Source organism: Corylus avellana, chromosome 2, assembly GCF_965113065.1.
Source record: "Corylus avellana chromosome 2, dhCorAvel1.hap1.2, whole genome shotgun sequence".
Classification (NCBI taxonomy): Eukaryota; Viridiplantae; Streptophyta; class Magnoliopsida; order Fagales; family Betulaceae; genus Corylus; species Corylus avellana.
In genome coordinates, this window is record NC_142491.1 from 13,298,467 (window position 1) to 13,313,212 (window position 14,746).

At 37.8% G+C, this 14,746-nt stretch overlaps 4 protein-coding genes across 4 annotated transcripts; 3 read left to right on the forward strand and 1 right to left on the reverse strand.

Moving 5' to 3' along the window:
* The first annotated feature begins 2 nt into the window (after window positions 1-2).
* LOC148587364 (uncharacterized) lies at window positions 3-470 on the forward strand. The gene has a single exon (XM_088512562.1). The coding sequence runs from the start codon at window positions 3-5 to the stop codon at window positions 468-470; it is 468 nt and encodes a 155-aa protein (XP_088368688.1).
* A 1,651-nt stretch (window positions 471-2,121) lies between these two features.
* LOC148587365 (uncharacterized) lies at window positions 2,122-3,549 on the forward strand. The gene is made up of 3 exons (XM_088512565.1): window positions 2,122-2,254; window positions 2,384-2,580; window positions 2,797-3,549. Exons 1-3 carry the CDS (start codon window positions 2,122-2,124, stop codon window positions 3,547-3,549), a joined length of 1,083 nt encoding a protein of 360 aa, XP_088368691.1.
* Window positions 3,550-3,769: 220 nt separating this feature from the next.
* LOC132171716 (S-adenosyl-L-methionine-dependent methyltransferases superfamily protein) lies at window positions 3,770-7,779 on the forward strand. The gene is made up of 2 exons (XM_059583104.2): window positions 3,770-5,841; window positions 6,399-7,779. The coding sequence occupies exon 1, from the start codon at window positions 3,781-3,783 to the stop codon at window positions 5,182-5,184; it is 1,404 nt and encodes a 467-aa protein (XP_059439087.2). The 5' UTR covers window positions 3,770-3,780; the 3' UTR covers window positions 5,185-5,841; window positions 6,399-7,779.
* A 3,651-nt stretch (window positions 7,780-11,430) lies between these two features.
* LOC132187179 (large ribosomal subunit protein eL38z/eL38y) lies at window positions 11,431-14,644 on the reverse strand. The gene is made up of 3 exons (XM_059601401.2): window positions 14,543-14,644; window positions 12,021-12,204; window positions 11,431-11,650 (listed from the first exon to the last, which is right to left on the reverse strand). Exons 1-3 carry the CDS (start codon window positions 14,543-14,545, stop codon window positions 11,628-11,630), a joined length of 210 nt encoding a protein of 69 aa, XP_059457384.1. The 5' UTR covers window positions 14,546-14,644; the 3' UTR covers window positions 11,431-11,627.
* Between the last annotated feature and the right edge of the window lie 102 nt (window positions 14,645-14,746).

The window sequence follows — 14,746 nt, forward strand, 5'->3', positions numbered from 1 at the left end:
TTATGCAAGAAAATCTGGATAGGGCCGTTGCAAATCCAGAATGGCTCTCACTTTTTGCATGCTCAGAGGTGAAGGTGTTGGCAAGGCGCAATTCTGACCATAATCCACTTCTTCTTTGTGTTGATGTTGCCAGCTTCAGAAGGAGAGATGGTCGACCTTCCCGAATTGAAGCCAGTTGGGAGTCTCATCCAGATTTTAAGAATGAAGTGGAGAAAGGTTGGCAGGCGAAACAAAGATGCGAGAACCCATTGCAGAATGTACACGGGAAGCTTCAATCATGTAAGCGCTCCATTTTACGATGGGTTAAAAAAATAGTCCTTGTTACAGAGGATCTTATCCAGTCCAAAACAAAAGAGCTTGAAGAGATGCAGGGGGTGGCAAGGAGTGTAAACTTGGAGGCTGAAAAAGCTAAGGGAGGAAGTGAATGGGCTTTTAGAACAAGAAGGCACAAAATGGAGGCAAAGAACTAAGGAGAATTGGCTTCGTAATGGAGATCGCAATACGAAGTTCTTCCATGCGTGTGCCACGCAGAGGAGAACTCATAATACGATATCTTAGATTTTCGATGGAAACGGCCAGGAGTGGATAACGGCGGATGGGGTTGAGCAAGCATTTGTGGCTTATTATAAAAACATCTTCACTTCGGCAAGGCCTCATTCTATTGATGAATGCGTGGCAGCAGTGGAAAATAAGGTGACCCATGACATGGCATGCAAACTTTTGGCAAACTTCACAATAGAGGAGGTTGTAGCTGCCCTCAAATAGATGGCGCCATTGAAAGCACCAGGACCAGACATATATACTGCTGGGTTCTATCAACAACATTGGAATACCATAGGTCCGGAGGTATGTGAAGCGGTCCTACACTTTTTTAATTTTTCTGTTATAGAGCCTATTATCAATTCAACCCATATTGCTTTGATTCCAAAAATTAATAATCCTAAGAGTGTTTCAGATTATAGGCCTATTAGTTTATGTAATGTAATATATAAGATTATTTCAAAAGTCTTGGCTAATAGGCTCAAGGAGGTTTTACCTCATGTAATATCACCCTTTCAAAGTGCTTTCCTTCCAGGGCGTTTGATTACAGATAATATATTAGCAGCTTACGAAACTCTACATTCCATGCACATCAGAATGTGGAGCAAAGTAGGCTATATGGGAATCAAACTGGACATGAGTAAAGCTTACGACAGAGTGGAGTGGGTTTTTTTGGAGTCAGTTATGTGCAAGATGGGGTTCCCTGCAAGATGGATACATTTGATAATGGAGTGTGTACAAACTGTCACTTATGCTATTATTGTCAATGGACAACCGGTGGGCTATATAATTCCAAAGAGAGGTTTGAGACAAGGAGATCCGCTATCCCCATATCTCTTCCTTATTTGTGCAGAGGCCCTTAGTTATATGCTAAGTAGAGCAAAAGAAAATGGGGTAATCACAGGGGTGCCTACATCCAAAAAGGGTCCACGAATTAGCCATCTTTTCTTTGTGGACAATAGTCTTCTTTTTTGTAAGGCTAATTCGGTGGAATGGAGACGACTCACCAAGATATTAGACAAATATGAAATTGCCTCGAGACAGAAATTGAATAAGGACAAAACCTCTCTATTTTTTAGTCATAATACTAGTGTTGCAAAAAGAGATGAGATTACCCGGCTGTCTGGATTACAAGCCACTGAAAAATATGAAAAATATCTAAGGTTGCCAACTTTGGTGGGAAAATCGAGATCAAAAGCCTTTAAGAATATCAAGGATCGAGTGTGGGATTGGTTGCAAAATTGGAAAGTCCATTTTCTATCTCAAGCTGGGAAGGAAATAATGTTGAAGGCAGTCATTCAAGCCATCCCTACATATTATATGTCGGTGTTTCTATTACCGGTCACTTTATGCAAGGATATTAATAGGCTCATGCAAAGGTTCTGGTGGGGGCACGAGGAGAATATGTCCAAAATTCATTGGATGAGTTGGGAGCGGATGGGTATATCCAAGGCTAAGGGGGGTCTCTGATTCAGAGATTTGGCTTTGTTTAATAAGGTGCTTTTGGCAAAACAAATATGGAGACTTATACAAAAGTCGGAATCTTTAGTGGCAAGGATTGTTAAAGCTAAATATTAACCTATGGTGATGGTGTTGGATGCTGAAGTAGGGAAAATGCCATCTTTGGCTTGGAGGAGCATAATCTCAGCAAAGGGAATTATAAAGAATGGGACAATCTGGAGGGTAGAGGATGGGAAAGACATTCGGGAGTGGGGTGATTGTTGACTACCAAGACCAACGACCTATTCTGTCCAATCCCCACTGATTACTCTTGCGGCTAACTCTATGGTGCGCGACCTTATTGATGTGGCTACGGGGGGCTGGAATAACACTATAATTTCAGAAAATTTTTCTGAGGAGGAGGCAGCAGTGATAAAGAATATTCCTCTAAGTCCTTTAGTTCCTAAAGATAAATTAATATGGAGGTGTACAACCAATGGACAGTTTTCAGTCCGTAGTGCTTATCATCTGGCTATTGAATGGCAAGCAAAGGCACGTGGGGGAATGTCGAAGCAGGGACAAGGGAGTGTGATATGGAAAGTCTGCTGGAAACTAAACGTTCCTAACACTGTGAAAATATTTGTATGGAGGGCCTGCCACAACCTTCTCCCAACAAAAGCCAATTTGTTCAAGAGAAGGGTGACTAATTCACCAATGTGCTCAACCTGTAATTTAGTAGAATAAAGTGTGGAGCATATTGTTTGGTCTTGTCCATCCGCGTCTAATGTGTGGAGCTGTGGACCTATTAAATTACAGAAGAGCACATGTGGAAATAGAAACTTTGTGCAGCTGTTTGAAGAGCTGATCGAGCGGTATGAGCAGGAAGAATTAGAGCTCTTTACAGTGTTAGCTAGAAGTGTTTGGCTGAGGCGTAACAATGTTGTACATGGGGGTGATTTCATCTCTCCAAATCAATTATTCATGAATACAATTGCTGGTCTGGAGTACTTTCAGAGGATAAATGCACAACCTAAGGGGACAGACAGTGCAACACAACAATTTCAAATGATCAAATGGCAGCCTCCACCGGTGAATATGATAAAAGTGAGCTGGGATGCTGCAATAGATCACAAAAATTCTTGTGTTGGCCTAGGACTACTAGCATGGGATGCATATGGTAAATTCTTGGTTGCTTGTGGGATCAAAAAAAGGATAACAGCAGACCCTACAGTAGCTAAAGCACTTGCTGCCTTGCATGCCGTGATCTTTGCAAAGGAGCTAGGATTTTCAAGTGTTATATTTGAGGGAGATGCTCTAACGATTGTGAAGGCAGTAAACTCCACTGGATCATGTGAGAGCAGTTATGGTCATTTTGTGGAAGATGTGCAATGGCGTAAGAGCGATTTTGCAATGTCAAGTTTTGTTCATGTTATTAGGGGAGCAAATTCTGCTTCCCATCATTTAGCAAAAGAGGCTTGTACCCATGTCATTGATAAATATAGGTGGCATTGTATTCCACCAGATATTGGTGGTATTATTAGGAAGGAGGAAACACCCCTCCTTTCTTGATATGCTCTATTTGAGCTTCAATAAGATTTCGAATTATTCCTAAAAAAAAAAATGACAAAAATATATTAAGCTAAAAAAAGAAAAAGAAAAATGAAGACAAAAAATAGAAAAAGTAAAAAATTCTGAAAAATCGAAACAAGTAAAAAAATCAGAAAAATACAAAAAATAAATAAATAAACTTTTGCTATTCTGTTCAATCCCGTTGTTTACAGCTAAAACAACTCGATAGCCATGGACCCAGCCACCTTCGAAACCTTAACCCCATCTCGCTTCATCACTTTCACCTTCCCTCACCCCTTACGCCCCACCTCCCTTCTCCGAGTCGCCGTCCTCGACTCACAGCTCCAACCCCCCGACTCACCCCGAGTCGCCGCCATGTTCGTCCCCGAGCACCGCGAACCGGACTGGATCTTCTCCACCGAGTCGGGTCACCTCCAGCTCCTCCTCAGCTCTCCCGGCGTTTCACGCCTAATCCTCGTCGGAAACCCACCCATCAACGATCATTGTTTGCCAACGATTTTCCGCCGCCCGATCAACAACAGTCCCCACGGCCTCGAGGTGAGCTTGAAACCTCTTTTGCTTGCGTTGTCTCCTAAATCTTTGTTCAAAAATGGAATTCCTGAGATACCCATTTTGAGATACGAGGATAATGTGGTTTGTAGTGTGGTATTAGAGCATTGTGTTGGGTCTTTCGCGGGTGAAATGTTGGTTGAGGATGTGGAAATTGACAGTGGTAGTAGTGAGATGGGTGAGTGTTCGAAGAGGGAGTTTCGGAGGCGATTGAGGTTCAAGAGGATGCCAAATTTGATTCAGACTGAGATACGTGTTGTTCCAGAGGAAGATTTTGGTTCTGATCATGTGGGAGTTGGAAAGGTTGATTTCAAACCGGATATTGATGTTTTGGTGCATCCTTATCTGGCGCCAATGGTGGCCGGTCTTTCTTCGATCAGTAGTTGTATTGAGGAACGGATTCGAAGTGGATTTAGGCCGAAAGCGTTGTGTATTGGTGTGGGGGGTGGGGCTTTGCTTGCTTTTCTGAAATCCCAATTGGGTTTTGAGGTCGTGGGGGTGGAGGCTGATGAAGAGGTTTTGAGGGTTGCACGGCGGTTTTTTGCTTTGGATGGTAATGATTCTATCCGGGTTATTGTTGGAGATGCAATAAATGTTATAGAGAAACTTGCATATCGTGCAAATGGGCACAATTTGTGTTCTTTTGGTGTTAATGAGGCAGAGAATGGTAATTGCTTGTATGATAGCAATGATATCAATAACAAATTTGATGCTATTATGGTCGATTTGGATTCGAGCGATGCAAGTAGTGGTACAGTTGCTCCACCTTTGGAATTTGTAAGGAAGCATGTTCTTTTGGCTGCTAAATTGGTTCTTTGTGATTTTGGTGTTCTCGCTATAAATGTCATTTCTCCAAATAGGTCTTTCTATGAGAAATTGATACATGATTTGCGGGAGGTTTTTCATGATCTGTACGAGATAGACATAGGAAATGGGGAGAATTTTGTTCTAGTTGCCACAATGTCAGCTACTATGTCTTCCATTAGTGATTGTGATAATTCTTTTCTAATTAGACTGAGATTGGTTGTTTCAGGAGTATACATGGATTCCCTAAGGAAGATTTGAGACAAAGTGGTCCATGGAAGTTGAGGAATATAATTTTTCGATGTTGACTCTGTTATTTTTAGGTTTGCAAATCCTTAGGGAATATGAAAAAAAGAAAAATTATGTACAAACTCTTTCTTTTACACTCCAAGCATTTACTCCATAATGCGGCAGTTGCAGAAAGAGAGTAAGGGGATGGGGCCGGATGGGATTAAAAAATATTGTGGTGGAAAGATGATGTGGCAACTGTCACATTAGGTAGTAAACACTCAGGAGTGTAAAATAGAGAGTTTGTATAGCATTTATCTTGACAAAAAACCAGAGCTTTGCCCCCGAACCCGGTTCCAAATGATTTGCCATGTTAATAAGCCTTGTTAGTGCCGTGGGATGATGATGAGAATAGAAATCAGTAAAAAGACTGAAAAGAAGAAATGGCAGTAGAAATTTTAAGAATTATGGTTCAATGAATGAATATATTGTAGAACCACAAGGGGACCTGCTGTATGGGGAAAATTGATATATACTCCCTTCAAGATACTCATCAGAAAGACAAAAGATACTCTGGAGTTACCTTCATTCCTGTGGCTTTAGTAGGAAGAAAATTATGGTCGCCAGGCACACAGAGATTGATGATTTGAAGGATTTGGAAGGAACGGTGATCTTCCGAAGCCTTTTGAGGTAACAAAGTTTCCTTACATCTGATTTTGAATTTTCATTGGCTGTAGGTGCATTACATCTTTGTTCTCAGCAATGTGCATTAAAATACAGCTAATTACATATTAGTGCTCCCTTTCAGAGATAATTGGAATCTCAATGGGTATTATGTTCATGTTTATAGAGTCTTCACTCAAAGAAGAATCATTGTCTTTTAGTAAGGAGATGTCGTTTACTGTTCCACATTTGCTAACTTGATATTGAAGTATGAAAATGTTCCCTGGAAATTTCTAAAATTGTCCTTTGATGTAGAGTTACAAGCCACTCTTTCCCCTTTGGTATGCTTAGATTTGAAACACATTGGTCATGGAGCAAATGATGTTTTTAGGTTCTAAATTTTGTCTCCAATCTTAGAGAGTTGATGGTTAATACTAGTGGGAAACATATTAGCAAGTTCCTTTATTGGATTAGACCTTATATGAATTTCCATTCTAAATTTTTTGATATTTGTTTATCTCTAAGTTGGAAACCACAATTTGCTTCTAAAGACTCCAGCTAATCTGTTTTTGTTGAATTTGCAGGCCGTTTAAGGCACTTCTGTCTGTATTTTAGTTGGCTGGAGAAATGTACCAGATCCCATGAGAGTCTTTCAAGCTAAGCTCAGTTTCATCATATCTTTGTTTCTTCAAGTTATTATTATTTATCTATGTTTCTTTCAAGCTAAGCTCAGTTTATGTGGAATGATGTGATTGAGAAGATGGAGCATCAAATGGCAGGTTGGAAGAGGATGTACCTTTCTAAAGGAGGCCGTTTAACTTTCATCAAGAGTACGCTGTCTAATCTACCGACTTACCTTTTGTCTCTGTTTTCGATTCCCATGAGTGTAGTTAAAAGGTTTGAGAAAGTCCAAAGAGATTTCTTGTGGGGAGGGATGGGAGATGAGTCTGAGGTGTATCTTGTAAATTGGAACCAAGCTTGTCATCCCCTGCACTACGGTGGTCTTGGCATTCGAAAGTTGCATCAGTTTAATCAAGCTCTCCTGGGGAAATGGCTTTGGAGATATGCGAATGAGAGTGAGGCTCTTTGGTGCAAGGTTATCAAAGCTAAGTATGGAGACCAGGAAGGTGGGTGGTGCACGAAAGAGGTTTTGGGTTCTCATGGTATGGGATTATGGAAACTTTTCCAAAGGCATTCGGTTTGAGGTGGGGGTGGGGTCGAAAGTTCGTTTCTGGCATGATATTTGGTGTGGAGAAAATTCTTTGAAGCAAGACTTTCCGTCTTTGTTCAGCGTCGCTAGACATAAAGAAGCTTGGGTGAAGGATAATTTTACTTGGAGGAATGGAGTTGTAGAGTGGATTGTAATTTTTGTGCGTCCCGTTCAGGACTAGAATGTGGATTTGGTTGCTCCTTTTTTTGATCGGTTGTACTCTTGCAAGATCTCTATAGGTATAGTGGATCGTATTTGTTGGATCTTGTCTAAGAAAGGCAAGTTTGAGGTTAAGTCGCTCTTCAAGGCCTTGTCTAATTTTGACTATGAGGTGTTTCCTTGGAAGAGTATTTGGCGCACAAAGGTGCTTGTGGGAGTGGCTTTTTTCGGGTGGACCACGGCCTTAGGCAAAATTTTGACTCATGATAATCTGCGTAAGAGGAACCTTGTGGTGGTGGAGTGATGTTGTATGTGCAAGAAGACAGGAGAGTTAGTAGATCATCTTTTTCTTCACTGTGAAACCGCAAGAACCCTTTGACATACTATTTTTAGTCGGTTTGAGTTGCATTGGGTTACGCCTTGCAGAGTGACGGATTTGTTCAATTGTTGGTGGTTGGGAGGACGTGCTCGAAACGCGGTAGTATGGAAGATGATCCCTCTATGTCTTATGTGGTGTATATGGATTGAAAGAAATGCTAGATGTTTTGAGGACTCTACTAGGACTATAGAGGAACTGATTCATCTTTTCTTCTTTACTCTTTACTCTTGGACGACCGTTTGACTAGCTCCTTTAGTAATTAGTTTTTTTAACTTCTTCTTTCAGTTCTCTCCCTCTTAGGCGCTCTCTTTTTATATACTTCCCGTGTATATGGGTTGCGCCCCTCTACTCTTTTTATAACATTATTACTTACTAAAAAAAAAAAAATAAATACACGAAATATCATTTAGAGTGCAAAGATACAACTCAAGTATACATGGAGTATATATGAGAAAACATCTACTTGGAAAGAGAAAACAAGTCAAAAAAATCATGAAAACTAAGCATATTAAAATCTAAAGAAGCTGTCCAATGATGAAGAGTTTCGAAAAAGAAAGATTTAAGTTCCATCACTAATTCTTATTGTCTTCAAAACTTTTATTATTTATTTTCTTCTAAAGACACCACAAAAGAACGGCACCATCTTCCACACAGTCGCGCTTTGAGGATTACTTACCAACCTTCACCTGCATGCCAAAAGGTCTACTTCTCTCGTAAGCATAACCCAAGCTAGTCCAACCTAGTTGAAAATAGCACTCCACAAGGCACTGCCGATTTCACAATGGAGAAGGAGATGATCTATAGACTTTTCATTCTTCTTACAAATACAATACTAGTCAACCACAATAACATGTTGTTTCTCAAGGTTACTCATGGTGAAGATCTTTCCCGGGGTGGCTATCTCGACCGAAATGTTTTAGTTATACTTTGATAAAATGCATTGACTAGAACTAGAAGTACCAAGAGAATTGACTATTTGAAACATGTTATTTTTTATTGCTTCATATCTTGTTTGGAGATTTTCAATTAAGAGTGGAATTAACAATTGGAAGAGAAGCATCACTATTTAGAGTGTGAGTCCTTCCAAAATTGTCATGAAATTTAAGGGTCATTGTTCCCCGAGAGAATTGACAAAAATCAATTCATTATTGAGTGGTGGGACAAAAATCAATTCAAATGAACTAAGATGATCTTTGAATTCACGCTGCTCTGCTGAAAGTGATTGGGCAACCAATATTACTCCTCAAATTGAAAAAAAAAAAAAAAAAAAAAAAAAAAAAACCTTATTTAACCCTCAACCGGGAAAAAGGGTAATGCTATATACCATACAAATATCCCACAAATATCTTACAAAACTAACTTGCCAAGTCTAATAGATCTTGAATCAATTCTTGCCACATCAATTTTATAATTATTTGTGAAATGTTTGTTTGATATGTAACATTAATGGAGGAAAATTGCTACCAATGGCAATGCTCCAAAGCATCTACATTCTCCGGCACTCCACCATCATAATTGACGACCCTGCGCATGCTTTGATGGGAGGGAATCCACACCAATTCAGTATGTTCAATGGGGTTTCCGAGCTCTAAGAATCCTAAATAATATTTTCACAGTCTATTGTCTTATCTCTCTCTATACCTCCATCTCTTCTAAGAATCCATGGTGGCACATGTAGAGAGCCACATAAAAAAATGTCACCGCGACTTTTGACCATTTATTTAGATTTTCTAGAATAACTTCAAAGAAGTTTTTTAAATTCTAACAATATTTTTTAATTAAATGGTTCAGCTATTGCTCAATTTGTTAAGTTATGTTTTTTTTTTTCCTTAGAAGTTGTTTAGCCATCCCCAAATATGCTCAAAGGGAGGGCTCAAATCACCTCCAAGGCCATGAGAGTAGTTTGGCCACCCAGCTTAACACATTAATGGATTTTGTCAACTTTTTTCAAAGCATAAATTAATTAATTAATTTTTTTTTGCTTACAACAGGAAGTGATTAACTGCTTTTTAAAACTCAATGAACTATTTGTCAAAATTTCAAACCATATGGGAAAAAAATGCGTTTATCCTCAAACTAAATAGCTGAAAAAATATAGTATGAGAGTGTATTTTTAAAAAAATTACGATTTGAAAACATAAACAAATCGGTATTATCAAATCACAAGTAATTGGCAAATTTAAAAAATGCACGAGTTTAAAATTTAAACTACAATTTTACCAGATACTTGACAGAATTTTAAAAAAGTATATTTTCAAATTACATACTTTAAAATCTAGTAGTTTAAAGTAGACCGTCTAGATGTAAAATATGTTGCATCTTAAAGAAATTTCCATTATGTTGATTTACATCCTCATCTTTTTGTTTTTTAGGGTGATTTACAGCGAATTAGTATCCTAAGAAACTAATCGATTGTCCAAGTTGCAAAGATTACCTCGAGGGCAGAATCAAAATTTGAAATGGGTGCAAAATAAAAATAAAAATATTTTTTGGAGTTCAACCCATAAAAAAAATATAAATCTAAAGACATTTTTTTAATTTTGTTCTTTTTGTTAACGGTGGGGGGCTATTGCCTCTCATGGGTGGTTCTGCGGCTTCTGCCCCTAGGAGAGCTTCCCTCCAATTGAGGGCCGCCCATGTCCCTCTCATATTTGAATGAGAGGAAGTCAATACTTAGCGATATGTACATCCAATTGGGGCCTTTAACGTGACTCCCATTTTTAAAGTCAAGCCTTGTGAAAAAAGTAACCACACTCATCTCCTAGAGGATCAGAATCCTCTCTAGTTGAAAAGAACGGAAGAGGAACATGCATGTTCATTATAATGTGAGGGTAAAATGATAATTTCACTTTTTGTTTGGATCCTAGTTCTACCCTAGAAGCCATATTCTTTTTCCTTAAGACACCATTCTCTTTTGCATGATAACTGCAAGCAATATAACAACTTAAATATTATCAATTAGTTGTTTGGACAGCAATTGTGAAAGTCTATATGGGATCTAACTATCTAAATAGGTGGCCGGACAACCCTAAAATTTATTTAGACAAATATGTCTTATATAAACCCTCTTACGATTATCACTCAAATTTTAATGCCGTTGAACGACTAATTGTGATACGCTTTTCTACCGCCACATGTTCACTCTTCTTGAGCCATAACTAGGCAACAAGTGTTCACGATAGTCTAATGCCCGAAGGCGATTGATAAGCTTTGCAAATTTTGGACTTAATTGCTGCCACTTTGTTTTCATCTCCCCAATGAGTCCACCCCATTCTCTCTTTCCTTTACTTTCTCTTCAAACATTGAGCTCTCGCTAGAGGAAAAGCCACCATTTACAATTCATCGTCTTACACTGTCAAGACGCACACCAGGCATCCCCAACTCAATCAACAAATTAACAATATTTTTTACATTAATGAGTTATGAAATTAATATTTGCATCTCAATTTTTTTTTTCTTTTGTAATATATTATTTTGGAAAAAGTATAAATACCTCCTCAAACTACCAACCCATTGTCTATATCCTCCCAAAACTATTGATCGGAGTTAACGTCCCCCAAAACTTACAATATTCCCCAATGACTAAAAATTCTTCATAAAATTATAAAAATTAGAAAAAGAGTCCAGGGGTGGCTCAACCACCCCCTTGCTAAACCCTCCAATCCATTGACTGTGCCTTCTAGTTTTTTCAGCAAACTCAAAACCCAAATCTATACCTCTACACTGCTCTTGTTAATGGGTTTGTGCTGTCTGGTTCTCACATTGGTGCAATTAGCCAATATTGTCAAAATGATGAACGAATCTGTCCTATCCAATGAACATGCAATATTGTGGGGACATTGTCACCGAGGTGGTAGTTTAAAGGGAGTTCGCATAACTGAGAAGTTCATTCATTAAATTAAAAATAATAAACACACCATCATGTTCAGTCTACAAATTCATGCTCAAAGAAATGGCAAGGTTCTCAACGCCTAACAACGCAGTTACAAAATTTACGGGGTAAACAAAAATATATATCAACTTCTCAAGGCACTAGTAAAAATCTTTGAAAGCAACTCATTTGCTTCACAGTTCTTGCACATTCAAACCTACAAATGAAACAATTGACATGAATTATCAACAATTGACATGAATTATCAAGAAACACAAAAGCTTGCAAATGTACAAGCCACCTTACTTTATAATAATCACATCCATATTAAACTATAGAGTAACGCTATTTAGTAGACTGATATCTGCCCTTGGATTAACACTTGAAAAAAAAAATCAATGACTAATTTTCAATGCTACGACATCTCAATTGTATGACAGTCGTATAAGAGTCTATTAAATAGACTTATTCTAAACTATAATATGGAAGTGATAAAGCAAGACTATGCAAGACTCTTCTGACCTCACAGAGGCCAAAAAACAAAGCTAACAGACACTGATGAATATAGTTGAATAAATTGGTGATACCTGGAGGAAGGGATTGCTTCAACTTGTCAGCCTTCTCATTGTCAAAGACACAGAGAGTGTAAAGGTACTTGGAGCAGCGAACTTTAAACTTCACCACATCCTTGCTCCTCTTGATTTTGACAGAGCGTGCATCCTTTCTTCTTGCAGTAACTAGGAAATCCTTGATCTCGTGGATTTGCTTTGGCTGTTTATAGTATACAAACAAAGACTTGGTTAAACTAAAAAAAAAAAAAAAACCTGAAAAAACCAATATGTTTCAAGCTATCAGCAGAAGCACACTATGTAACTAAATAATATGAAAAAATTATATCAAGACAATGGCGTTAAAAGGTTTGCAACAGCACAAAAAGATCAAATAAAGAACTACTAGTTGATTCATCTATGCAGTTGCTCCTATTTTCTCCAATATTGTTAAGACCAATTCTACATCATGCAATTTGATTGACAGCAACGCTAGGACCAATCTATAGGGCTTGAGGCAAAAGATGCAAGCATAAAAACATCAAGACTCGTAAATGGAAGTTAATACCAAACTTGAGTCCAGCAATACTCAACATAGCTTCTTATTGACCAACTAAGTTGCCCATTCCTCTAGCTTAGCACCACCACCATACACGGTCCACATAAAACATCTCAACAATTATGCATAAATAATTAACCATGTTTAGTAACCAGTATTAAACTCCTTTATATTGTTTTCGTCTCCGGTGAACTCAACTTAATTTGGATCATTTGTGCAAAAACTGACACACTCTCAGTTCAAACTGGGAAGATGACGGGCTTATTAATATATTAAAATATTAACAAACCACCAGATGACAAATAAATGGTTTGATACTAAACTTGACTCTCATATTATTATATCTATCTTTCCACTTGCTTTCCACTTGCCAGAAAATATTGTTGTATCTTCTAGCTTATCACCAATAATATATAAATTTCAAGATGCCTCCTGGGCATGAGGATAAACTGCTTAGCCCGTCAGGGGTGAAAGCTCCTGGATTACTTGGTAACTGGTTCTGGCGGGTGGGGTCAGTTACTCGTAGGAGTTTGATTAACGGTGAGGATTGTTGTACAGTATGCGTTTGCGACGTGCATTAATCTGAGTAAAGTTCTCCTACGTTATCAAAAAAAAAAAATATATATATATATAAATTTCAAGATGGGAAAAAAAAAAAAAAAAAAAAAAGATGACAAAAATAAAACTAAAGACAAACTGAGGCTAAAATGGCCATTTCCCCTCCGCGTGGTGGCTGAGAAGCCAGTTGGACAAACCATAGTGACAGTAAAATCTGATTCTACATTAGTTTTACCTTCTAGGGAATGGTTACAAGAAGGTAGCAGTAGGCTAAGTATTATCTCGGGAATTTTCAGGCAACCATAAAACAAAACAAATAAGAGGCAAAATCTCAAAATCTGTAGTCTTTCCACCCAATGTTTCACAGCATCCAGTGAAATGCTGAACCAGATTTTCTCAACCAAACAGGGGCAATTCAAAAACTCCAAACCACAATCATTTAATAATTACAAAAAGACAAAAGAAAACCACATGCGCACAAATTGCAGTGATAGCAACATAAAGATTAACACTCACACCAATAATCTACAAGGGAATCACCAAGCTGACAACTATAACACTAAAAAACCCCAAAACGGTATTTATAAGATGTGTTCAAACTGAATGAGAAGTTAACAGTTAGAGTTCTCTTCGAACAAGACATCAAGAATAGGAAATAACAATAGTGAGCGTACATATATGTATATATACATAATACATCAATAATGATATATCTACATATACTTCGAAAATAAAAAAAGCATTGGTACACGTTTTGTGGGTTACAACATATCAAGGTTAAATTGAACATAGCCCTAACAAACTCCCAATAATAATACAAGAGAAATGAACAAAATATTTTTTTTTTCACTGAGAAAATTAAACAAATGAATAATTTACCTAGTTTTGATTTCCAGCTTGAATTATGTTGGTCATGTTCAGTTTAGTTTTTTACTTGCTTTAAAAAGATTTTTACTTTTAGCTTAGCACCAAAAGCCATAAACCCCTAAAAACAAAAGGCAAGAGTACGAAACCAGTTTTGAAAATGATCATCAACGCTCCATTGGTTTCTGATAAATAAGACATTAAAAACCAAAATACAAGAGAGAACTAGAATTTTTTGGACATTGATCACTCACCCACCATTTTGGTTACTGAGAAAATTTTAAAAAGTTAAAATTTACTATTTAAAAAGAGGAACTAAAATTGCTTTTATAAATTGTCATTAACAACCATAAGTTGCTGAGAAAACTTAAAAAAAAATAATAATAATAAATACAAAAATTAAAAATAAAATCTCTTTTTCCGCTTCCAGGAACAGAAAAAACTCAACAGAACTTAGCAAGACCACAGCTAGCTAACTCAATACTGAAGACGAATTTAAGAACTAAATCATTGCGCATCTTTAATTTCTTTTCCCGAACGTTTTCCCAGTAACCAAACAGAAATAAAGAAAGAGAGGTACCATTTTCGCTTTTTCGTGCAGAAGAGATCTGGGGCTGAAGAGCAGATCAGAGTGCTCCCCAAGGCCGCCGCAAGTGTACTAGGCTTATAAACCCTAATTCCAAAAAAAAATATTTCTCTTTTCCCATTTTGTCCCTCATCTTTTAGACAATTTCAAAGCGTGGATGGGCCTTAGGCCTGAGGGCCTGGGTTTGGAGCAAGCCCA

Excerpts from the sequence above, each read along its gene's own strand:
- LOC148587365 (XM_088512565.1), top strand. The coding sequence starts at position 2,122 with ATGGTGATGGTGTTGGATGCTGAAGTAGGGAAAATGCCATCTTTGGCT. Across the intron at positions 2,255-2,383 it reads GAAAGACATTCGGGAGTGGG|AAAATTTTTCTGAGGAGGAG; the intron begins GTGATTGTTGAC and ends CTATAATTTCAG. Across the intron at positions 2,581-2,796 it reads AAGGGAGTGTGATATGGAAA|AAGAGCACATGTGGAAATAG; the intron begins GTCTGCTGGAAA and ends ATTAAATTACAG.
- LOC148587364 (XM_088512562.1), top strand. The coding sequence starts at position 3 with ATGCAAGAAAATCTGGATAGGGCCGTTGCAAATCCAGAATGGCTCTCA.
- LOC132187179 (XM_059601401.2), bottom strand. Across the intron at positions 11,651-12,020 it reads GAAGCAATCCCTTCCTCCAG|GTTTGAATGTGCAAGAACTG; the intron begins GTATCACCAATT and ends TTTCATTTGTAG.
- LOC132171716 (XM_059583104.2), top strand. The coding sequence starts at position 3,781 with ATGGACCCAGCCACCTTCGAAACCTTAACCCCATCTCGCTTCATCACT.